Raw genomic sequence first — 24169 nt, forward strand, 5'->3', positions numbered from 1 at the left:
TTTACTCTCCTTCATCTGCACATCCTCAGACACCAAAAGGACCCAACGACGCCGACGCCACAGCCAACGATCGAGCAGCAGGCCGGCGATGGGGGGAGACCCTCAGCGCAGAAGAAACCATCGGCCCGGAGGAACAGATAAATGACTGCAGGTGGTGGGCCAGACAAGCCCCCTGTTGGGTACTGGGCCCCACTGGGTGGACCAGAGCCGGACTGCGCCCACCTGCAACCCCACCACACCCCTGGTGCAAGTGCGCCACATCCTCCGCCAGACGCTGGTGGTGAGAGGAAATCAAGCAGGGAATCGGCCGAAAGATGATTGGAGCTCCACGGCAGCCAACGAAGCAACTACCGAAAAGGTCAGGCCAGACCATTGCCAGGCAATGGTCCGCTGCGGCGATGGCATCAGGAACCAACGGCTCCTGCGTCCGCTATACAACCGCCATCTTGAACTCAGTTCCCCAGGATCAAAGTCCACTGCACTAACCACTAGGCTACTCCTCCAAACAGCACAAATAGCAGAAATGAATGCACAATTGCTCCCTCAATCACTGGGTGGAGACCCCAGGTTCAAACAAGCAAGTAACCGACATGCCTCTGAGCAGGTGTAAACGCTGACAAGGGAATTTGTTTACAAATACATATGTACAGTTACTGTAAAATATATAATTTTTGGACTGTCCCAACCTCCTGTAATTTGTTAGTTCTGTAACTGCCCAAATTGAAAGTTATTTCTGAGAGAGTATGAACATATCGCTATAGAAATGAATAAATCACACACTGCGAGAAACCATCAGTTCTGTGGAAGGACCCAAGCTAAAAACTTCATTTGAAAATATAGCCAAATACTCATCGAGATTCTCAAATTTGCATTAGTACTAGCACTACTTATCATTTCTATAGCGCTACTAGACGTACGTAGTGCTGTACACTTGAACATGAAATGACAGTCCCTGCTTGACCAAGCTTACAATCTAATCAGGACAGACAAACAGGACAAATAAGGGAATTACTTAAGGTGGGAATGAGAAAACAGACATTGGTACTGAACAAGTGAATAAGGGTTAGGAGTTAAAAGCAGTATTAAGAAGGTGGGCTTTAGCCTAGATTTGAAGACAGCCAGAGATGGAGCTTGACATACTGACTAATCCAGGCATAAAGTGCATCAAAATAAAAGGAACGGAGTCTGGAGTTAGCAGTGGAGGAGAAGGGTACAGATAAGAGAGATTTACCCAGTGAACGGAGTTCCTGGGGAGGAGTGTAGGGAGAGATAAGAGTAGATAAGTACTGAGGAGCTGCAGAGTGAATGCACTGTATGCGGAAAATGATAGGAAGCCAATGAAGCAGTGCTTTTTTTTGAGGGGGTACTGAGTACCGACACCTTTTCTATTGTCTGCTAAAATTGACCCATGGCCCCCAAGTGTTAATGAAAGATTTCAGGCTCTACACAACAATTCTGCCTTGTCATAGATTCTGTGACTGGTTGCAGGGGGCCTGGCTATTGTGGGGTGGGTCTCTATGATCACCCCATTCCTGAAGGGTGGCCTGGCATTTGAGTACCAGCACCTTTTTTGCTAGAACAAACGCAGTGCAATGAAGTGACTTGAGGAGAGGTCTAATATAAGCGTCGTGACACTGGCAGAACATATATCGTGCAACAGAGTTTTGAAGGGATTGAAGGGGAGAGAGATGGCTTAGTGGGAGACCTGTGAGAAGCAAGTAGCAATAGTTTAAGCGAGAGGTGATAAGGGTTTTGGTAGTTACTCAGCTGTCTGATCCTTACTTTACCTCCCCAAGATTACATTCCAATTTCTGCTTTCTTTAACCATTCCTCACTGTAAAGTTTAAGGGAGAGAGCTCTTATCTTTCACAACACCCTGCAGAATCACTTGGGGGTTGACGTATAAGACATAACATAGCAAGAATACAATTTAAGAACAGCAACATTTATTTAACATTATAAAAGAAATGGTATCTGAACATTTGCATTTGAACTATAATAAGATTTCTTTATACTTACATCAGGAGTGCTCAGTGTATATTTTATATACACAATCAACACAATTACATTTGTACACTATGTACTGGAATTGAAAGACCTCTTATTGCTGTACACAGCTATTCCAAATACCTACACATCAGCTTTTCTTTTTTTGCGTCTTAAATTCTTCCAGGAAAAAAAAGTAAGGTGTGTATATGCCAGCAACTGTGTGGCAGTAAATCTGCTGACACTGCAAACTGAGAAATAATTAGAGCAGAAATGGGACATAGTTACTAAACGGTAATAAAATGGCACATTTTAAATATAAATATATATGCTTATGTGTGTATACATATATATATATAGACAATTTTTCTTTTCGTTTTGTACAAATCAAGTGAGAAATATATTGTAGTGTTCCAAAAAATGTAAAACATTTTTCGTGGAAGTGTGCAAAGGAGCCGGTTCTGAAGTATTTCCATCTCCCAATGGAGAACAGCTGCAGACAAGATGCCAGTGATCTTGTAGTAAGAAAACATTAAAAGTGAAAGGTAAGCAGCTCGATCCTGTCTCTAGGCAGCAGCTTTAGAAAAGCACCTTTATCTGTGCATGGGGATCGCGGCAGCAAGCAGTTTTCAGAAAACACATCTTTGGCTTTAATGTGGACCTCTGGGCCATTAAAGCCATCTCCAAATAAATCTGGAAGCAACAGAATGATGCTTCAGCACCTACAGCATCAATGCTATGAATTTCATAGATTATAGTATATCATGTACAGTATCGTCTCGCAATTCCACATCCTCAATCTTCTGTTTGTTCAAGCTGCTGCCAGTGACCTAAAATTAAACAAAGAAATGATTAAGAGGGAAATGTTATAACAAGCTGCCTAAGTAGGCAGTCAAAGTAGGTGTCTATCAATATATATAAATGGCGAGTGACCGTACTCACTGCAAATGCGCAGTAGAGACTTCCCTCTCTGTCCCGCCCCCGCGTCAATACGTGATGATGGGGGGGGGGGCGGGACAGAGAGGGAAACTGCGCCGCCGACGTTCCTACCGCTCCCTCCCCCCACTCGGAGTCGCCGCCGCCACCCCTCCACCCGGCCCGGGCCCTCCCTTCCCTTCCCTTCTGAACTTACAGATCCATTCGCCGAACGCAGCAACGCACATCAGCTGAGCTGCAGTGAGCCCTTCCTTCTTTGCCTGTGGCCCCGCCCTCCTTTGACGTAACGTCAGCGAGGGCGGGACACACACAGGCAGAGAAGGAAGGGGCAGCTCAGCTGATGTGCGTTGCCTGCGTTCGGCGAATGGATCTGTAAGTTCAGAAGTGAAGAGAGGGCCCGGACCAGGTGGAGGGGTGGCGGCGACGACTTCGAGGGGGGGGGAGCGGTGGCGACTTCGCGGGGGGGGGGAGGGGAGCGGTGGTGACCGCGGGGGGAGGAAAACCTCTATACCAGCCCGTTTTTACGGGCTCAACGGCTAGTATTTTATAAAGGCAGTGCAGGGAGGTGTTCTAGCCAGCGTGAAGCAGCAACATTTCCTAGTGGGACCCCTAGTACAAAGGAAGAGAAACCAGAAGCAGATGAAGACAAATAAAAAACAATTGGCCTTATTCGCTTAGTACAGTTATTCCAGCCCACATGGCTAAGGAGGTATCCCAACTGCCAGCTGTACAGCAATGAGCGCCTGAAGTATATTACTCCAAATCCCCCCCCCCCTTTTTTTTTACCATATCTATATTTTATAGAATACTTTAGAGGTCAAGCATGATCAGTCTGCTCTGGTTTATGCCTTTAATCTATTGGCAGGCAAGTAATGAGAATATTGTTCATGGGTTCATCTGGCAGGGAGTGACTTACGGATGTTTATTTCATAATAACTGGGCAAAGAATACACCAAATGTTGCTTCCATTCCTTGTGAAATAACAAAAATTAAGATTTCCACGTCGATATTTCTCATTTCATTAGTCCTGCTGAGGTATCTACTACTACTTCTTAACATTTCTAGAGCGCTACTAGGGTTACGCAGCGCCGGCTTTAGCTTCCAATAACCTAGCAGGTCACCTTAACTTTCAACAGTTAGACCTTGCACTCTGGCTAGAGCAGTGGTTCCCAAACCTGGTCCTGGAGGCACCCCAGCCATTCAAGTTTCAGTGTATTCACAATGAATATTCATGCATGCAAATCTCTCATGAATATTCATTGTGGATATCCTGAGAACCTCCAGGACCAGGTTTGGGAACCACTGGGCTAGAGACTCACATTTCTGCTTTTCCTACTGGTTTGGTCTCTATTTTGTTTTAATCCTGCTTTTAGAATGGTTCATGAAGGGCTCATAGGATGAAGTGAAAAGGGGTAATAATCGCAGGCAGGGCTCAACAAATTCCAGGTACCAGGTTGCCATGGTGACTAGAAATGTCTCTCTGGCACATGGGACATTTGTGACCTCCTCACTGTTCACTGCTTTTGTTGCAGCCTCTTCCCTGCAGCGCACAACCCTGTGTGAATCTGAGCCATGTGGTGAGGGAACTCACACTGATCTCGTGAGACTGGAGAACCACAGACCAGTGCAAGAGTGGAATAGCTTCCCAGAGGAAACGATGGAGACGAGGACAGTATATGAAATTATGGGACCGCACAAAGTATCTCCGAGGTAGAGGAAGAGGCTGCAGAATTGAAAGACAACATGGCTTAGCCAATCTGCTACTATCTGCTGTCATTTTTCTGAGTTTCTCTTGTATCTCTAGATTCCACCTGGTTTATCTGACTGTTCTACTTTTCTCTACCCGTAGCTTGATACTTGGTCTCTTGTAAGCTGGTTTGAAAGGCAGAGGTGTGGCTAGTCTTCTGAAATAGGGAAGCTAAAGCCTAACACTATACTATGCCATACTTTGTATTGTTGTTTGAATATTTTTTACTGCTGTAATTGTCTATTGCTTCTGTTTGACTTATTCTTGCTGTACACCGCCTTGAGTGAATTCCTTCAAAAAGGTGGTAAATAAATCCTAATAAATAAATAAATAAATAAAATAAATAACACATTGAGATCTGCCTTGTGGTTTGGAACCTCACTCTCTGAAATATGCCAAATTTCTGCATTGCCGCCTCCTTATACCTACCTGGCTAATCCTCAACCTTTGAGCTGTGATTTGTGCATTTCTGTTCTGATTTTAGAAGACTCTGTTTGGGAGGAGCTAGCTAAACCAAGAACAGACAAAGCGATGGGGCCTCATGGGATACATCCGAGGGTGCTCAAAGAACTCGGGGAAGTTTTGGCAGCTCTATTGTCTGACGTCTGGAGTGGTCCAAGGACTGGAGAAAGGCGGATGTGGTCCCTATGCACAAGGACGGAAGTAAGAAGGAAGTTGGGACTGACCTCAGTAGTGAGTAAACTAATGGAAATGTTTCTAAAGCGGAGGATTGTAAGGTTTCTAGAATCAACTGGACTGCAGGACCAGAGGCAGGTCTTGCCAGACAAATCTGATTGATTTCTTTGACTGGGTGTACTTGGATTTTAGCAAAGCCTTTGACACGGTTCCATAAAGGCGACTGATAAATAAACTGAGTGCCCTCGGCATGAGTCCTAAAGTGACTGGGTTAAGAACTGGTTAAGTGGAAGGAGATGAAGATAAATGGAGCTTGCTCTGAGGAAAAGGATGTTATCAGTGGTGTACCGCTGAGATTGGTTCTTGGGTTGGCTCTTTTTAACATCTTTGTGAGTGATATTGTGGAAGGACTGTCTGGAAAGGTTTGTCTCTTTGCTGATGATACCAAACTCTGTAATAGGGTGGACAGCCTGGAGGGTGTGGATAACATTAAGAAGGATGTAGTGAAGCTTGAAGAACGGTCCAGCAATTGGCGACTCAGATTTAATGCTAAAAAATGCAAGGTCATAAACTTAGGTTGCAAAACTCCAAGGGAGAGGTATAGTGAAGTACTTCTATGTATGAAAAAAGAGCAAGACTTGGGGGTAATTGTGTCAGATGATCTCAGGGTGGCCAAACAGGTAGAAAAGGCGACAGTCAAAGCCAGAAGGATGCTCGGGTGCATAGGGAGAGAAATGGCCAGCAGAAGAAAAAAAGGTGATAGTGTCCTTGTATAAGTCTCTGGTGAGGCCCCATTTAGAATACTGTGTTCAATTATGGAGGCCGCACCTATGGAAAGATATAAACAGGATAGAGTCGGTCCCAGAGGGCGACTACAAAATTGGTCAGTGGTCTCTGTTGTAAAGCATATGGGAGCAGACTTAAGGCTCTCAATATGTATACATTACAAGAAAGGTGGGGGAGAGGGGATGTGGTAGAGATGTTTAAATACCTCAGTGGCATTAATGAGCCTCTTTCAAATAAAGGAAAACTCTGGAATGAGAAGGCATAAGATGAAGTTAAGAGGTTATAGGCTCAGGGGTAATCTGAGGAAATATTTTTTCACAGAAAAGGTGGTAGATGTGTGAAATCATCTTGCGGTGGAGATGAGAACTGTGTCTGAATGTAAGACAGCGTGGGACAAGCACATGGGATCTTTTAGGGAGAGGAAGAGATAGTGTTTGCCGCAGACTGGATGGGCCATTTGGCTCTTATCTGCTGTTATGTTTCTCTGTTTCTACATATTTCCCCCTCTCTATCATTCATTTATAACTTGTAACTTTAATACTTATCTTCCATATCCTGTTCTCCCTTGTTTTCCATGCTGTTCATTTTATAATTAGATTTTCTACACTACCTTTATTATATCTACATCAAATTAACCTAAACTAAGATGAGACACCAGTTCTATCACCTCCCAATCATTATTTACCACAAGACTTTTCCAGCAGGCAATGTGTTTTATATTGTGACTCCCACAAAAGCAGCTTACTGTGAATCTTTTTTGGGGCTCTCAATTAACAAAGCTCTTATAACTTGTTAATGCATTGCTTATGTCTGAATGTACCGCTGCCTTTCCGTCACAATCCAGCATGCTCTGTTCACGTGTCCCTAGGTTAACTTCCTTTTTCGAGCTGAGAAAAACTTGTGTTTTTAAGGACTTTTTCAGCTATGATTGTGGTCTGGGGTTCCAGGCACGCCATGATTACTATTCTTTCACCTAAACTTAAATACATGTAACCCAAAAATGATGGCGTATCTCAATTTCAAAAATCAGATTCAAATAAAATTATTACATGTTAATAGAGAATAAAGAGATGGAGTGCAACTCCTTCTACAGTTATTTTGCTCTCTTTAGTGTTTGTCCAACAAAGGATTTGACAAACAATACTATGAAGAGAAACCTACTGATACGCACAAAGACAGTCCTTCTGTGTTCTTCTGGCATTATACACACATGAAATGCGATCCTTCCGTGAGCTGTGGCTGAGTCGAGGGACCTGCTGCCACTGCTGTTGCAGATGCAGGAGTTGATGGAAGACTTTCAACTGCAAATGGCACGTTGAGAAAAATATATCAGTACGTCAACCATGAAAGCAACTAGACAAGATTATACATTTAAGTGTTCCGTTCTGAAAACATTGTGTTTCAGAGTACCAGCACCTACAGATGTAAATGCAAGGGAGTTGATTACATGGGAGGGGCTCCCACGTACACACGTAACTTACAGAATACTGAAAGGTGCAATTACACCTGCTGCTGACATGGCATAAGTGGGTGCACCTGAATGTAGGCAGCTTGATGCCACTTTAAGCTAAGTATAGTTCAATCTTGGCACCCAGCTGACGTTAACAGAAGCACTTCTAGAATTGCTCCTGTAGAGAAGCCTAACGTGTCACACTGCAGCATGAAACCCACATCAGACACACAATGCACTTGAGGTTTCCACAAGCGACACCTTAGTTTCCTTACCTTCTACTGATGTGTTCCTTCCTGTGGCCTCTGCAGTTCGCTCATATGAAGAAAGAGGTTCTTGAGTATTCACTGTTTCACCTTCCGTGCTTTCAGCTTTGTGGTTCACAATGGTGGACTCATCCTGCAAGCTGGTAGAGAGAGACTTACTGAATCCAGATAATGCAAGCCTCTAAAAATACTCATCTTCATTCACACACCATGCGCTGCCTTTACACTGAACATAAACTACACTGATGGCAATACAATGCAGACATACACATTGAAGACACGTTAAACATCACATAGGGAGAACAGTTCTCATTTCATCACTACATAGAAAGGGGCTCTCGGTCCAAGCTGGATAGGCTAAGGGCAGATTTCACTCATACCCATAGGTTGCAGACAGATGGGCCTTCCTACTGCATAAGTGGAACATGCCTAAAAATAACAGCATCTACAGTGATTTCGGACACAGTTATCTCTACCAAACCATGTGTTCTCACTCAACCTTTGCTATGTCTTCCTTCTCACCACCACTAACATCTACAGGTCTGCTCACTGTCCTCCATTTCTTCTTCAGAGCCTGACTTTTCCTCCCCGTACCAGCCTCAATCACACTTCACCTTCCCTGCTGTAGTGTTATTGCTCCTCTTCTCTATCTTTCTTCCCGCCTTTTTTTTCCTTAATCTGACACTTTTTCTCTGCTCTCTCTTCCCCATGCCAGATCACATAAAAATGAGCATGGATGGGTATGACACTTGAAGTACCATGTGACCAACCACAGACGAGGAGGGCAGGACATGCCTCTTCTCTTCTACACTGCTGATGTATCTACCTCTCTCCTCCCCCTCCCCAAAACACACCTACTAATGCTCACGGGACTCATCTGCTGCTATGAAATGGCTACAAAGAGAGGCAGGACGAAAAAGCCTCTCTGCCTGCTCTCCTAATGAGTTCTTAACCATTTTGGTCCAGTGGTTGCTTGGAATGAGGGACTTGGATGAGCTCCTTCTAGCATAATCTTCCTGATCTCTAACTTCTGATTTTTGACTGGTTGATGCAAATATATAAAAGGTACTGCAGATCAACCCTGTGCATCCTATTACCACACTTCACTAATACAGGATCTCATTAACCCGTAATCTTTTTCCTAAACAGTATGTCATATCCAGGGCTTTTTTTGAGGGGGTACTTGGGGGTACTGAGTACCAGCACCTTTTCCATTGTCTGCTAAAATTGACCCATGGAACAGAAGTTTTAATGAAAGGCTCTACACATCAATTCTGCCTAGTCATAGATTCTGTGACTGGTTGCAGGGGGCCTGGCTATTGTGGGGTGGGTCCCTCAGTGATCACCCCACCCCTGAAGGGTGGCCTAGCATTTGAGTACCGGCACCTTTTTTGCTATAAAGAACGCACTGGTCATATCTAGCAGCTAGAAAAGCACAATCAGCAACACGATGAAATATTGCCTATCTGAATTAAATCTATGAAATAACTGGCTTCAGCTAGTGAGTGAACAACACTCTCTCTGCTCCCTACACACAGTATCTCAACATCAAATAAATCAACAAAATGCCTCTTAGAAGAGGAACAAAAAACCCTTGGGCATGTTACCTGTTGGCAACAGCTGCTTGGGTCCTCTCCACATTAACTGCTCCAGACCCTGCTATGTCTTCTGCATTCACTTCCTGCGAGGCTGATATTGCACATAGATTTGGTTTCAGAAGTTTCTCGGGGTTTGATAGCTATGGAGTAGACCAAGGAGAAGTTTGTTCTCATAAACAAGGGTTGACAGCAGATCACATTTTGTTTGGTTGAGGGGTAGGAAGTTGAGTTTGAACAGGTAAGGACAGGGATTACAGATAAACTGTTGGAATAGAGTACAACAAAGTTAATGCCAAAAAAAATTAATGACCCCTTCATGCAGCCTAAATAAATCAAATTACAATAATCAAGAGATGACAGTAACTGTGCATGTACCAACTGTTCATATTTGTTAATTTCAAAAAAATTCTGAATAGTACAGAGCTTCCTCATTAAGAAAAAACATTTTTTTAACTAAAGCATGCCTCCAAAGAGACAGAACAATCAATTTGAACCCCTAAGATCTTAATAGTTGGAGAAAGTAAAAAAAAAAAATCAACCTTATTGATGGTAATCATCTTTGGAATTTGGTCTGGTCTTGAATTAAAACATAAAAATGTGTTTTTTTTTCTGTGTGAAGGTTTAACTTATGAACATACATCCATTTTTCCAACAAGTCTATACACTGTTGATTCCTAGGCACATCAATATTAAAAATAGATTGTAATGGAATCAATACTGAAATATCAGCACAGATATAATGGAGAAAACCATTTCTATCTAATAAAGAATTTAGAGACCTCAAAAAACATATTAAACACTGGTGAAAGAGGGCAGCCCTGTGGGACTCCACAGGTATTATTCCAACTGAAAGCTAAATCTGTGTGTAACTTCACCCTATATGACCTACTAACCAGAAAGCCTCTAAACCACTTTAGAACATGTCCTGAGGAGTAGCCTAGTGGTTAGTGCAGTGGACTTTGATCCTGGGGAACTGAGTTCGATTCCCACTGCAGCTCCTTCTGACTGGGCAAGTCACTTAACCCTCCATTGTCCCAGGTACAAATAAGTACCTGTATATACTATGATACTACGTAAACCACTTTGAATGTAGTTGCAAAAACCACAGAAAGGCAGTGTATCAAGTCTACATGAAATGTTGCTAGTGGAGAAATATCCTAGTGGTTAGTGCAGTGGATTTTGATCCTAGGGAACTGGGTTCAATTCCCACTGCAGCTCCTTGTGACTCTGGGCAAGTCACTTAACCCTCCATTGCCCCTGGTACAAAATAAGTACCTGAATATATGTAAACCACTTTGAATGTAGTTGCAAAAACCTCAGAAAGGCAGTATATCAAGTCCCATTTCCCTTTCCCCTAATTTCCCATTTCCTCAAGATTCCATAGAAGGGTATGGTCTATTAAATCAAACATTGAAGATAAGTCAAATTGAAGTAACGATACACTTTTTCCTTCACTCAATAATGTCCAGACATGATCTAACAAAGAACACAATTCTGTTTCCGTGCTAAACCCCCCCCCCCCCCCCTCCCCACAGAAAAACCAGATTGAGATACAGGAAAAATATCATACAAGTCCAAGTAGTGTGTGAGCTGTAGGGTCACCATACGCTCCATTATTTTCGTAAAAAATGGAACAGAAGCCACTGTCCTATAATTAGAAACCAGTTGTTTAGATTGATTAGGATCTTTCGGTATTGCTGTAACAATAATTTCTGCCAAGCTATTAGGTAAAATTCTATAAGGTAATTGGTGCTCAATCCATGAGTACCTCAGCACAAAATGCTAGTGGAGCCACATCCATTGAATAAGGAGGGCAGATGTCTAATATAAAAAAAAAAGAGGAAACACATTTCTGAAATAGTTTGGAAAATACAGATTACTGAGTTACTTCAAATTCAGACCAAACTCTATTAACTGGAATGCCTTCCCTAAGAGGTAAATCCACAAATAACTCAGAATTGTAGGTGTTAGGTTCTATTCTCCCTCTAGCCGTAAAATGTTGTGAATGCCAATTAGTTGCTTTCTGAAACTGGTACCAGTTAATTATAAAAGAACATCGATAATGGTCAGACCATAGTGACTCTTCCCACAAAACATCTAACAAACTAATACTGGGGGTCAAAGATCCACTGTCACTAAAGGTGGCCAAATCAAGTTTATGGCCTACCTCAGATCTCTGGTGATCTAGTGGGGACGATGGGAGCATAGCCATAGGATGGCACATACAGAGATATATTTAAGCAGCACTGCAGGACGGGGTTTCGGGGCAAAAAAAGCTGAAGGGAAACGTAGAAGACTATAGGGAAGATTAAGGAAGAAGGGACGCACATTACTGACATCCTAAGTAGACATTTGATTACAAGGAACTATATATTCATCTTAACTAATGCATTTTTTTAACATAATGGACCATTTTAAACCAGACTCATATCGCACACAACACCCCTTTCTCAAGCTTGAAAGAATATACGAACAAAAAATATGAAAACCAACCTCAGCGAACTTGGTGTTCAATTTCTCTGCAGCTGCAGCCTCCTTTAATCGTGTTATTTCCTGTGCAGGGGTTTCACGGTACTTTTGGTGCAAACTGCTTTCTCGAAGCGCACTCTCCAAGTCCTTTATATTACTAAAGACATTTTCCTCCCTTCTTCGAACCTGCAGAAAAGTTTGGATATATGAACACCAATGGAACAAAAAAATACTGATACACCACTTCTTGTCCTTACAGTAAATAAGCTTTGAGACAACTCACTGTCTAAGCAGAATTTGACTACTGTGTAGAGGACTATGCAATTATTAAACAATTACAATCAAGGAGCCTGACTTTCAGCTGGGGCAACCTCACCTATCTACTACACTTTTTTGAAGGGGTGAATAAATATGTGGATAAAGGTGAGCCGGTCAATATTATGTACCTGGATTTACAAAAAGCAATTGAGAAAGTACCTTATGAAAGACTCCTGAGGAAATTAGAAAGTCATGGGATAGGAGGTAATGTCCTATTGTAGATTAAAATCTTGGGGAGGGGGGGGGGGGGGTCCCATGGGTCTGTGCTGGGACTGCTGCTGCTTTTTACCATATTTATAAATGATCTAGAGATAGGGATAGCCAGTGAGGAGGTAATTAAATTTGCTGATGACAGAAAGTCATTCAAAGTTGTTAAATTACAAGAGGCTAGTGAAAAATTGCATGAGGACCTTACAAGACTGGGCATCCAAATGGCAGCACAACTGCTTCTTACCAATTGACCCAGATGAAAAGAACCAGGTACAGGGCTTCTCAATCCCTGGTTATTGTTATCATCAAATCTTAGGCCTAGGCAGTTTACAAAAATGATGCATTAAAATCAGAAATTGTTTTTAAAAAGTACATGCAATATATACGATTGCAGGCAGACTCCGTGGTCTCAACCACAATTCCCCAGTCATTTCCCAAATGCAGACATAAATAAATTAGTTTTCAAAAGTATTAAAAAAAAAAAAAAAGATACTTCTGCCCAAAGGGGCAACAGTAATTTCCATAATGCTAGGCCCAGCCAGAAGAAAGCTCTTTCTGAGGTAGAGGGCAAGACAAACTGTGAAAGGTGTTGGTATTACCAGTCTGTGCGCAGAAAGGGATCTCAAAGATCTAGTGGGAGCGGCCTAATGGTTAGTGCAGTGGACTGAGAACCAGGGGAACTGAGTTCAATTCCCACTGCAGCTCATTGTGACTCTGGACAAGTCACTTAACCCTCCATTGCCCCAGGTACAAAAAAACAAAACAAAAAACCCTTAAGTTTGTGAGCCCACAAGGGACAGAGAAAGTACCTGCATATAACATGGAAACCACTTGGGTTGTACCACAGAAAGGCGGTATATCAAATGTATTACCCTTATTCTTATCAGTTAGGCTTTCTTTTCTTCAACCTTCATACCTCTTTATAGACAGGACTGTTCCATTTTTCTGCTTCCAAAGCCTCTTTTAGTCGCATTATTTCTTGAGCAGGTGTTTCCTGATCTTGGTTCAAATCGTTTTCTCGAACAGCATTTTCTAGTTCTCTGATATTAGTGAACATCTTGTCTTCTTTTCTCCGAATCTATAAAAAGATATTTTTTTACAGCAAAAAGGCACAATATCAACATCTCCTCATAAAGGCAGTTAATAAATCCCAATAAATAAATCAATCAACAAAAATCAACGCAACACTTAAAAATTCTTCTCATTATTAATCTTTTTCAGTGCATTTTTGTACTAATCTTATTGAAAATAAGTGTGTACCACAGGAGCAATTTTAAATCATTTCCCACATATCAAGCAATGCTGCTTACTTGATAAGGCACCCGAGTGGTTGATGGCATCCGATGGAACTGCTCTCCCAGAGCTCATTATTTAGTGTAACATTCTGAGCATGCATAGCTCTTCCTGATTGTGTGTGTCTGTTATAATCGACAGCGATAAGACCACATTTTTAAGGTTAGGTCCTACGGATACACCTGAGTTCTCACAACCATTTACTGTTGGTGATATTTGGCTTTCGTTTCTCTTGTGGCAAGATCACCTTCTATGGGTGTGGGCTTCATTTGCAGAATAAAAGCAGTATATAACATAACATAATGCAACAATCGACTCAGCTTCTCAAAACAGTTCAAAACAATGGACAATTCTTGGAGGTGGGAGGGATTCTGTGCCTGATCAATCTTGCTATCTACAGATAAAGTTATAGGTAAGCACCAATGCTTTTTCTATCGACAAACGAGATGCAGTCAGGCACATAAGTGGGTGACTCCTAAGCTTAGAACTGCTCTGTTTCACTATTTTACTCTTTCAATCAGCCTGCATAGTCGATTGAGAGAGTTGATAGAACACATAAGCCAGCACCAGTGGATTGAAGACACTGTCCTTTCCTGAGGCTTGGTGCAAATACTATGTAGTACACCTGGGAGCTTCTCTGCAAATGGTATCTATTGAGGCAGGCTTTTAGAGTCCAAGAGAAAGGAGGAGAAAACCAAACAAATCCCACAACACATGACAGGAGCAAGAAAGCACAGTGGGAATGACCAGATATACAATGGTGGGACTCGACGTGGGCCATGTTTCGGCACTAGAGCCTTCACCAGGAGTCCATAAACAATGAAAAATGAAGGGGAACCAGGAAGTCCAAAGTGAACAACTTTCCAAAGTCGCTAGAGAGAGGGATACTGTGACATTGAGGCCTGAAGCATGACATGTCATGATATTCTGAATTCTGCCTTCCGAAAAAAAGGTTTCTTCTTTTTCTTTTCTTTTTTAAATTGTTTCTATAAAGGAAACAATGATACTTGGATGTAAGGAAAGTGTTGAAATCTGAAAAGAAACTGCAGGGTCTTAAAAGGATGACTGTTCTTTTGAGCAGAAATAAGGCCTGTGATTTCAAGTGCACGATGAGAAGCCAGCAGTCCAGGTATAGGAACAGCTATTACAATTAAAAGTGTAGTCAATGGAGACTGAGGAGGACCTGTGTTTACCTTGGTTCACCTCCTGCTAACTGGGATTTATTTATTTTTAACTCTGATTCCCCGCCAGCAGGGTAGGATAGATACTTTGCCAGGAATAGAAATCACCACCCAGGAAAAAGGACCTACAGCGCGTGGTGACGGTGGCCAAAAAAGCAAGCGGAATGTTACGGATTAGTAGGGAAGGTCGAGAAGAAAAAAACAAAAAATATCATAACGCCATTGTATTGCTCCGTTTGCACCTTGAGTAAATGTGTGTAATTTAGTTTATGTGTTTATATTCTGCCTTTCAAAGTACAATAAAACATTCATAATAAAACTTTTAAACATAACCAATTCACGATATCAATAGAGTAACATAAATAAAAATATTAATGTAAATAATAACAAAATCGATCCAAACGACCATTCTAACATAAGGTGAGATGAAGGAAAATAAACAACACTCTGACAACATATTACTCCAAACTGTCCACAGCACTCTTAAGAAAACTATTCGATCTCATGAACTGCATCATTGCCCAGTTTGGGGGCCCTTTCACTAAGCTGTGGTAGAAAGTGGTCTGTGAAATTAGCTTGTGCTGGGCCATTTTTTTACTGCGACAGGTAAAAAGGCCTTTTATTTAAACAGGGCAGTAAATGGCTATGCCTGAGCCCTTATTGCCACATATTACTCATGCGGTAATCAGGCAGCACACGGCAATGTGGCCGCACTGCTGAATGCTGCAAGAATGTCCACCACGATAGAACATTATTTTCTACTGCAGGGAACTGCGCGCGACAATTTTGGAATTACCGCAAGGTGCCTGCGCTACCCCGGCAGTAGGGTTGATTTGGGATGCACACTACTTGCGCAGTAGCCCTACCACGGCTGAGTAAAAGGGCCCCTTGGTTTCCAAACCATTTCATAAATAAGAATGCTTTTAGTTGCTTCCTAAAGAGAGCTTTATCTGTCATCAACCTGAGGTTTACTGGAATCTGGTTCTATTCCCCTGCCCAGTGAAGGAGTAATACGCTTAGAAAACATACGTTATCTGGTCTCTTCAAAGGGCTAGAATTGTTAAATATCCAACACTGTCTGACTGTAATGGTCTGGCTGGTTTGTACACTTTCAAAACGGTTGACAAACAGTAGCCTTATGTATCAGAAACATACATTTAAAGATGATTCTCTTTTCTACCAGTAACCAAGGTAATTCCTGTAAAATCAGACCTATATGTTGAAAAGAGGGGTCTCTGTTAACAGATGAACAGCTGAATTTTGCATAATTAGCATAGATTTTAGAATAGATTGTAGGAGACCTAGACAGATGCATTACAATAGTGCAATTTTGACAGGGACCACTAATCTAAAATCCTCAGATGGAATTATGGGCTTCAATCTAGTCAGTACAATGAGTAAAATGAGGATTTTATCAACATGCATATCTGCGGTTTAAAGGTCAGCTCTGCATCAGTAATCATACCCAGGCTTCAAATTTATCTTTTCTGATCTTCTAGTTTAATCTGAACAAACATATCAAATAGAGGGAGATGCCACAAACGACCGTCACTTCGGTTTTTCCAATATTAATTGCCAATTTATTTTGTTTTAACCGTACCATGATGTCATTTATATAATGACACAGATATTCATGTACTTCTCCAAAAAAGTAATCACATGCAAGGAAGAAAAATAAAGGTTATATTCATATATTCTATAATGAATATTCAATGATTTTAAATGCCAGCGAAGAGGTAGAAGATAGATGTTAAACAAAACTACTGACAATAATGACCCTTGAGGTATGCCCAAATATTAAGCATCAGCAATTCACACTTCTTGTATTCTCCCTGACAAAAATAAACCAAACCAGAAGGGTAAAGGGATTCCATATTCCAAATTTCTGTGGTACAACCAAAGTGGTTTACATTTATTATATTGCAGGTACTTTCTCTCTCCAAAGTGGGCTCACAATCTAAGAACATAAGAATGGGTTTCAGCCAGTGGCGTCGTGAGGGCAGCTGACACCCGGGGCGGGTCGCCGCTGCGCACCCCCCCCCCCCCGCGAGAACATACCTGGAAGGCGGTGAGGGGCGGGCGGGAGGGCCAATCCGCCAAGTGCACGCCGCTGGGGGGTGTCGGCGCCTCGCTGGTTCCTTGCTCTCTCTGCCCCGGAACAGGAAGTAACCTGTTCCGGGGCAGAAAGAGCAAGGAACCAGCGAGGCGCCAACACCCCCCAGCGGCGTGCACCCGGGGCGGGGCGGACCGCCCCACCCCCTTCCTACGCCACTGGTTTCAGCAATGTTCCATCTAGCCCAGTATCCTGCTTCCAACAGTGGCTAATTCAGGTCACAAGAACCTGACAGAATCCCAAACAGTAGCAAGATTCATACTAATCATCCCAGTGACAAGCATGTCTATCTTTTTCCTACAGGAACCTGTCCAAACTTTTTTTAAACCTAGATACACTAACTGCTGATACCACATCCTCTGGCAATGAGTTCCAGAGCTTAACTATTTGCTGAGTGAAAAAATATTTCCTCCTGTTTAAAAGTAGTACCATGTAACTTCTTTAAGTGTCCCCTAGTCTTAGTACTTTTTGAAAGAGTAAAAACTCTACAGCACTCAGTATTTTGCAGACCTCTATCATACCCCCCCCCCCCCCCCTCAGCTGTCTCTTTTCCAAGCTGAAGAGCTTTAACCTCTTAAACCTTTCCTCGTATAAGAGGAGTTCCATCCCCTTTATCATTTTGGTTGCCCTTCTTTGAACCTTTCCTAATTCTGCTATATGATCCAAAATCCAAACGGCTGCAATTTGTTCAACAAAATGACATGATTAGTGGTATCAAAAGCTGAAGAAATGTCCAACATTACCAAAAAGTAATTTTTACAGTGATCAAATACCCTGATGAAAGACAACCACTTCAAAAACCATATTGGAAAGGATTCAATACATCAGTTCTGTTGAGAAATTATGGCTTTCTGAATTGTTTTAGCAATAGCAGTTCTGGCCTGGTGACGTTAGATGATGTCACCCACTCGTGTGCCTGACTTAATCACAACTTTTGACAGAAAAAGCTTTGATAAACCTGTGGTGCATTAAAACGTAGGATTACCATGTGCAGCTGTTTCAGGGGCTGTAGTGTGGCTGGAGTAGGGGAAGAGCTGCAATGTATGAGCATTATTTTATAAATACATAAGTACATGCAAATTCTTCCAATAATCCAAATAGGTGTCGAGACCTATCACCCTCATCAGACAACTCTTCAGAAATATGCTTACTTACTGTTTGAATCTCTTCTCTATAAAACCACAAACGTTCAGCTGGGTCAAGGCTTCTGTACTATGTAATTTTTTCCCAATTTGTTTTTGTTACATTTGTACCCCACGCTTTCCCACTCATGGCAGGCTCAATGCGGCTTACATGGGGCAATGGAGGGTTAAGTGACTTGCCCAGAGTCACAAGGAGCTGCCTGTGCCTGAAGTGGGAATTGAACTCAGTTCCTCAGTTACCCAGGACCAAAGTCCACCACCCTAACCACTAGGCCACTCCTCCACTCCACTCCAATTGTACTGCCTGCATCTTCAAAAGCAACAGACCAGGATGGAACCAAGTTGGATGATGCTTCCCCATATTCAACAATCTTACCATAATGACCAATTCCTCGAAGTTCTGAAGATGTAGTCCTAAATGTACTCCACAAAGTTTCCCCCGTCACTCCTCTCTAATCCCTACATACTATCCACTTTTACACACACAAATCCAAACCATTTTTCCATAATAACCAACCAGATGATAAAACATGGTCAAAGAATCTCTTCTCCATTAAAATTCCTCAAACTTTCCCCTATCCTTGGTGAGCAAAATATCAAATCAACAGAATGACCCCCTCACAAGAGGAGGTAAAGATACTTTCTGCTCAAGACCTAAGTCAGTCAAAGACTGAAAAACGCCCTTATTCACTTAAGAATATCACTACATTAAAATGAAGGGAAGGAGTCAAATAAAGAACCACTACCCTCAAACCCTAAATTAGATTTTAGAAACCTTCACAACCAATGACGAAACTATCTGAAGACCTAATTTTGTTGAAATATCAAGGCCAACCCTCCATCTCTCTTTCTTAATCAATACACCTGGCAAAAGGAAACCATACTGGACAACAATCTGATAGTATCATTAAATCCCCAACTTTCAGTAAATGCCAAAAAAAAATGGAAACTCTCTAACATCGGGGCCCTTTTACAGAGCAGTGGTAAGCCCAATGTGGGCTTATTGCTCGCTCTTCCAGGACTACTGCTGGCCCAATGTGGCCGCCGGTAGTAGTCCTGCTCTGACTGTGTGCCATTTCTGAGGGGAAAAAGAAACCCCCTGGAAATGGCTTGAGTGGCGGTAACCTGGCGGTAATGAGTGGCAGTAAGAGCTCCTCGTCGCATGGCCATGCGGTAAGAGTTCTCTTACCGCATGGCCATGTGTGCCTATGGTCTTTTTACCCACTGCAGTAAAAAGAGCCCTGGTGCATGGGAAAAATGCCCCCCCCCCCCCTGCTACTGCAGGGCTCTCTTTCCCACGGCTTGGTAAAAGGTTTAGATGTTTAGTGGTCCAGAGTATCTTCAAACATGGTCAGGGACAGGGAGTGGAGGAGTAGCCTAGTGGTTAGTGCAGTGGACTTTGATCCTGGGGAACTGAGTTCGATTCCCACTGCAGCTCCTTGCGACTCTGGGCAAGTCACAACCCTCCATTGCCCCTGGTACAAAATAAGTACCTGAATATATGTAAACCGCTTTGAATGTAGTTGCAAAAACCTCAGAAAGGCAGTATATCAAGTCCCATTTCCCTTTCTCCTTATCATTAATAAACATAGGGATCCTTTTACTAAGCTGCAGTATAAAGTTGCCTTAGCACACCCTTACGCGGGATTTTCCACGCAAGCTAAGGTCATTTTACTGCAGCAGTAAATAGATTATCCTTGGTAGAGCGGAGAGTCCTAGATGGCAGACAATGTAAAAGCATTTCTGCCAGGTAGGGAGGTAGACCGTTATAATAAGCTTTATGTAAAAGAAGAATCGTTCTATAATGACTCCTGCTAGAGAGGGGTAGCTGGTGTTGTTCAATTAAGAAAGGGATAGTGTGATAATAACAATTTGCACTCGATATCTTCTCAGTACAGTGTTCTGGAGAAGCTGAACACGCCATTAAGAAGTAGTGAGGCAGAAAGAAAGATGCAGGCAGCCTCGCAGTAGCGGAATGAGGGCTATTTGGTCTTTTGTACTGAGTGCCAAATGTATGACTATCCTCCTGCATCCTGTAGAAAGAGCTCTTAGCACTGGAGTCAAGTTCAATCCCTGGAGGCTAGAGTGACTGAGGAAGTTAGGATCATTCTCCTTTATCCATGAAGGCCTCTGGACAGTGGCGTACCGAGGGGGGGGGGGGCGGTGGGGGTGGTCCGCCCCGGGTACACGCCGCTGGGGGGGGTGCCGCAGCGCGTGCCTGTTGCCCTGTCTCAGGAGACAGGGCAACAGGCACGCGCCGCGGCACCCCCCCCCCCCCAGCGGCGTGCACCCGGGGGGGTGTCATTTCGCCGGGGGGGGGGGGGGGGGGGGGGTGCATCGGCGTTCCGCCCCGGGTGTCAGCTAGGGTCGGAACGCCACTGCCTCCGGAGTCTCTCTTCCAGCAGCCTCTGTGTAGCTTTGGCGAAAGAGATGACCTGCCAGTGACTGGAAGTGATCCTGTAGCTAGGACTTCATTCCATGATGTGTTACTCTCTTGCTCAGAGGACACCTCATCAGCTGTGCTCAGAAGCCTAGGAAAAGGATTGCCATTGTTGGTGATTTCATTATTAGGCAGTTCTAAGAATCGATTATTTGCCTGCCTGGTGCAAAGGTAGCAAATTTTACACGCTGATTAGCCAGTATTTTAGACAGCTGAGCACCAGTGAGAAAGGAAGACGTACAAGGGATGGCCTGGATGCTAATTTAGGCGGCCAGGGAGGAAACTAAAAGCCAGAACCTCCAGAACAGCACTCTCAGAAATTCCTAGAGACAGCTTGGGTTTTAGAATCTCGGTGGGTAGATGAGGCAATATTGCAGGCAGGAGGCCTATCGATTCATTAGAACTGAGGAACACTTTAAGAAACGGGAACCTTTTCTGGCAGAAGGGCCTGAATCAAAATCAAACCCAGTTGCTGGTGCCAACAATTAAAAAGGAGACAGAGCAGCACTGAAACTGGATAGTACCAGAAGTAGGGGCCACTTCATGAAACTAACAAGGAGCACATTCAAAACAAAACTGGAGGAAATATGCTCATTCGATATTCAAGCAAGCTTTGGAATTTGATACCAGCCGATACATAGGAAAGCTCTGAGTGGAAGTCCATAAATCATTATAAACTGGATGTCTTTGGAAAGCCACTGCAAATTTCTGGGAGTAAGCAGCAAAGAACGGGTCCCTACTCTTTGACCAGCACTTTCTAGCGACATGAACTAGCAGCCACCAGACAAGAAGCTGGGGCACTCCTGTGTGTTCTCATGTAGCAGTGTGACCTTCCACACACTGCCCCGTCATTGTGATTTAACTTCACCAGGAAGGCTAAGGATGGAATTGAATCTTTGTTTGCACAACCCTTGGTCTCTCACGGTTATGAGCAAAGGTGCAGCAATGATTAAAATAAAAGAAAACGAGCCACTTCATGTTACAAGTTCACGTTTCCCTTATTAGCCAGCAGTCATTTCCTTTCATGCATTTTTAATAGCTTTGCAACATATTATTTTTAATAGGCTGTGAGGTGTATTTTCAAAGTGCTTAGACTTACAAAGTTACATGGTAACCTATGGAACTTTGTGCTTTGAAAATGAGCCTCTGTATCCGTTAAGCAGTCATGTTAGGCTTGGGTGAGCTTTATCCACTTCTCTCCTGCTGCCACAGGGGCTTCGGATCTCTTCCCATTCTGAGAAGCTGCAGGTCCAGACATGTCTGAACACTGTGCAGGTCAATATCACAACATACAGGAGAAGATAGAAAAAATGACCACGCTTAGAGGAAAAGTCCAAATTAAAAATATAACCCCCCCCCCCCACATTTATCCTGAGTTTTTCTTTTTTATATATATATTTTTCATTTGAAGTCGACTTCCTGCAAGTGCAAAAGATTTTAAAATTCCATTGCATAATATTTTAGACAAATTAAAGTGGCATTAAACATGTTCACTTAACCAAATAAAAATAAAAAAGCCTAACAAAACTACACAGATGATTAAAAAAAAAAAAAAAAGAAACCAGAGCTATGCATACAATAATGGGCAGTTTCAACAGTGCTTATCAATCTTTATGTAGCTGTGACCTCATGATTATGACCCGATACAACTGTATCAGCCCCCAGAAGTGCAGCGTAATAAATTACCTATGGAGAGCCCACCCAGGTTGTAACTCCATATGGGGTCCAGACCCAGAGTTTGGGCGTTGACTCCTAAGGTGGAACCTTGCATTACATAGCTATAGTTCAGGTTCCTCTTTCCCATATGCATCACTTTGCACTTGTTCACATTAAACGTCATCTGCCATTTGGACTCCCAGTCTTGTAAGGTCCTCTTGCAATTTTTCACAATCCTCTTGCGATTTAACAGCTTTGAATAACTTTGTGTCGTCAGCAAATTTAATTACCTCACTAGTTATTCCCATCTCTAGATAATTTATAAATCTGAAATAGGGCAGACACTCCTGATGGTGTGGATACCATGAAGAGGGGACTTTGCGAAGCTAGAGGAATAGTCTGCTATTAGGCAGCTTAGATTTAATGCTAAAAAATACAAGATCACACATTTGGACTGTGAAAATCCGAGGGAACGGCACAGTTTAGGGGGTGAAGAACTTTACACCCAAGTCCCGTTCCTCTTTCGTACACACATCGTACGTGATGATCTTACTGGGAAATGCATTACTGCTAGACGTCAACTGGAGCAATTTTGAACCCAGCACCCATGAGGCAGGAGTGTCTTAGGATTGTTCCTGACCTCACTACTAGCCACCAGGGAAAACCCCCAAGTAGAAGGAAAGTGAGAGGTTCTTTGCTGCTGGGGTGGGGAGAAGTCCATACTGTTTGCACCTACCCCTTTATTGCCACTTGTGCGTGCCTCGGGACAGGTAGAAAAGCCAACATGGGAGATTATATCAACTGTCCAAACCATACCTCCCCCACAATGCTCCCTACAAAACTATTCATCTCACAGTTCCGTATATTTATTTATTTTAGTTATTTATTGCATTTGTATCCCACATTATCCCACCTATTTGCAGGCTCAATGTGGCTTACATAGTTTTGTTAACATAGTCATTGCGGGTTCAATGTGATTTACATATTTTGTATGCAAACAGTGGTTTTCTAAAATCACTATTTGTACTCATACGTGAGCTACAGGTGTGAATGCTGCTATTTCTAAAATAAGGGTCTGAGTGTATTCTGCAAACCACCTTGATAGCTCAGCTTATATGGCAATCAAGCAAATTCGATAAACTAATCTATACCTCTATAATCCTCTACAGTATGTGCTGAATACAGGATGCTTTCCCTTACAACTTTACCCACAGTTGTCTACTAAAGGAAATTTGGGTTAAGAGGAAAATGCTGCCATATACAGTCATCTGGTTTTGGGCTAGATCCTGTGTTTCTCTGCAAAGCTGAAGCCTGGGATTAGTCTCTGTAGCATTTACTTACAGTTCCATCCATCCATCCATGAAGTGTGAATCACTAACACAAAGAATCCTGCAAGTCAGTACATGTCGTAATGACGATACTTCAGTTATAATAGGGAGCGCTTTCTATTTCCCATTCAAAAGAATTTTTTGATGCTGGAAATCAGTGGTGTAGCCAGACAGCCAATTTTGGGCAGGCCTGAGCTCAAAAATGTTTCTCTCAGCCTCCACCCTCCCCCACTATCCACCCCTTCCCTGGCACCTCCCAACTCAAAATATGATTACTTTAGCTAATGAAGAAACCCAAGGTCTGTCAGCTGAAGACTTCCTCTGAAGGCGACCAGAACTCCCTTTTACCAAGCTTGGCAGACAGCAGAAACGTTCATGATCCACCAATGCCAGCACAGCACGCAAGCTTAGTTGACGGTGCCTGAAGGATGCTGCCGCCAAATGCAGAGCTTGATAGAAGAGAGTTCTGGTCATCTTTGGAGGATGTCCTCGGATGGTAGTGCTTGGGGATCCCTACCATCTACAGCAAGGGTCATAGCTAGGGCCCAGGTTGGAAAATAAAGAGGGGACCCCCCCTCCCCCCCCCGGATGCTCTCTCCTCCCTGCCTCCCCTC

General features: G+C 42.9%; 1 protein-coding gene across 4 annotated transcripts in view; it reads right to left on the bottom strand.

The window, feature by feature from the left end:
* Window positions 1-1590: 1590 nt before the first annotated feature.
* The window catches only part of PLEKHA5 (pleckstrin homology domain containing A5), a 278604-nt gene continuing 256025 nt past the window's right edge, over window positions 1591-24169 (bottom strand). For 2 of the 4 annotated variants that reach the window (XM_030214049.1, XM_030214048.1), the window contains 6 exons: window positions 13319-13480; window positions 11899-12060; window positions 9415-9545; window positions 7817-7947; window positions 7302-7392; window positions 1593-2816 (listed from right to left, as the gene is read on the bottom strand). In XM_030214049.1, coding sequence (XP_030069909.1) covers window positions 2798-2816; window positions 7302-7392; window positions 7817-7947; window positions 9415-9545; window positions 11899-12060; window positions 13319-13480 — 696 coding nt within the window. In that variant the 3' untranslated portion in view covers window positions 1593-2797. Of the gene's footprint in view, window positions 2817-7262; window positions 7393-7816; window positions 7948-9414; window positions 9546-11898; window positions 12061-13318; window positions 13481-24169 lie in introns of all 4 variants that reach the window. The other 2 variants (XM_030214050.1, XM_030214051.1) reach the window with 2 other exon arrangements.

This window comes from Microcaecilia unicolor, chromosome 9 (assembly GCF_901765095.1).
Source record: "Microcaecilia unicolor chromosome 9, aMicUni1.1, whole genome shotgun sequence".
In the NCBI taxonomy this organism is placed as follows: Eukaryota; Metazoa; Chordata; class Amphibia; order Gymnophiona; family Siphonopidae; genus Microcaecilia; species Microcaecilia unicolor.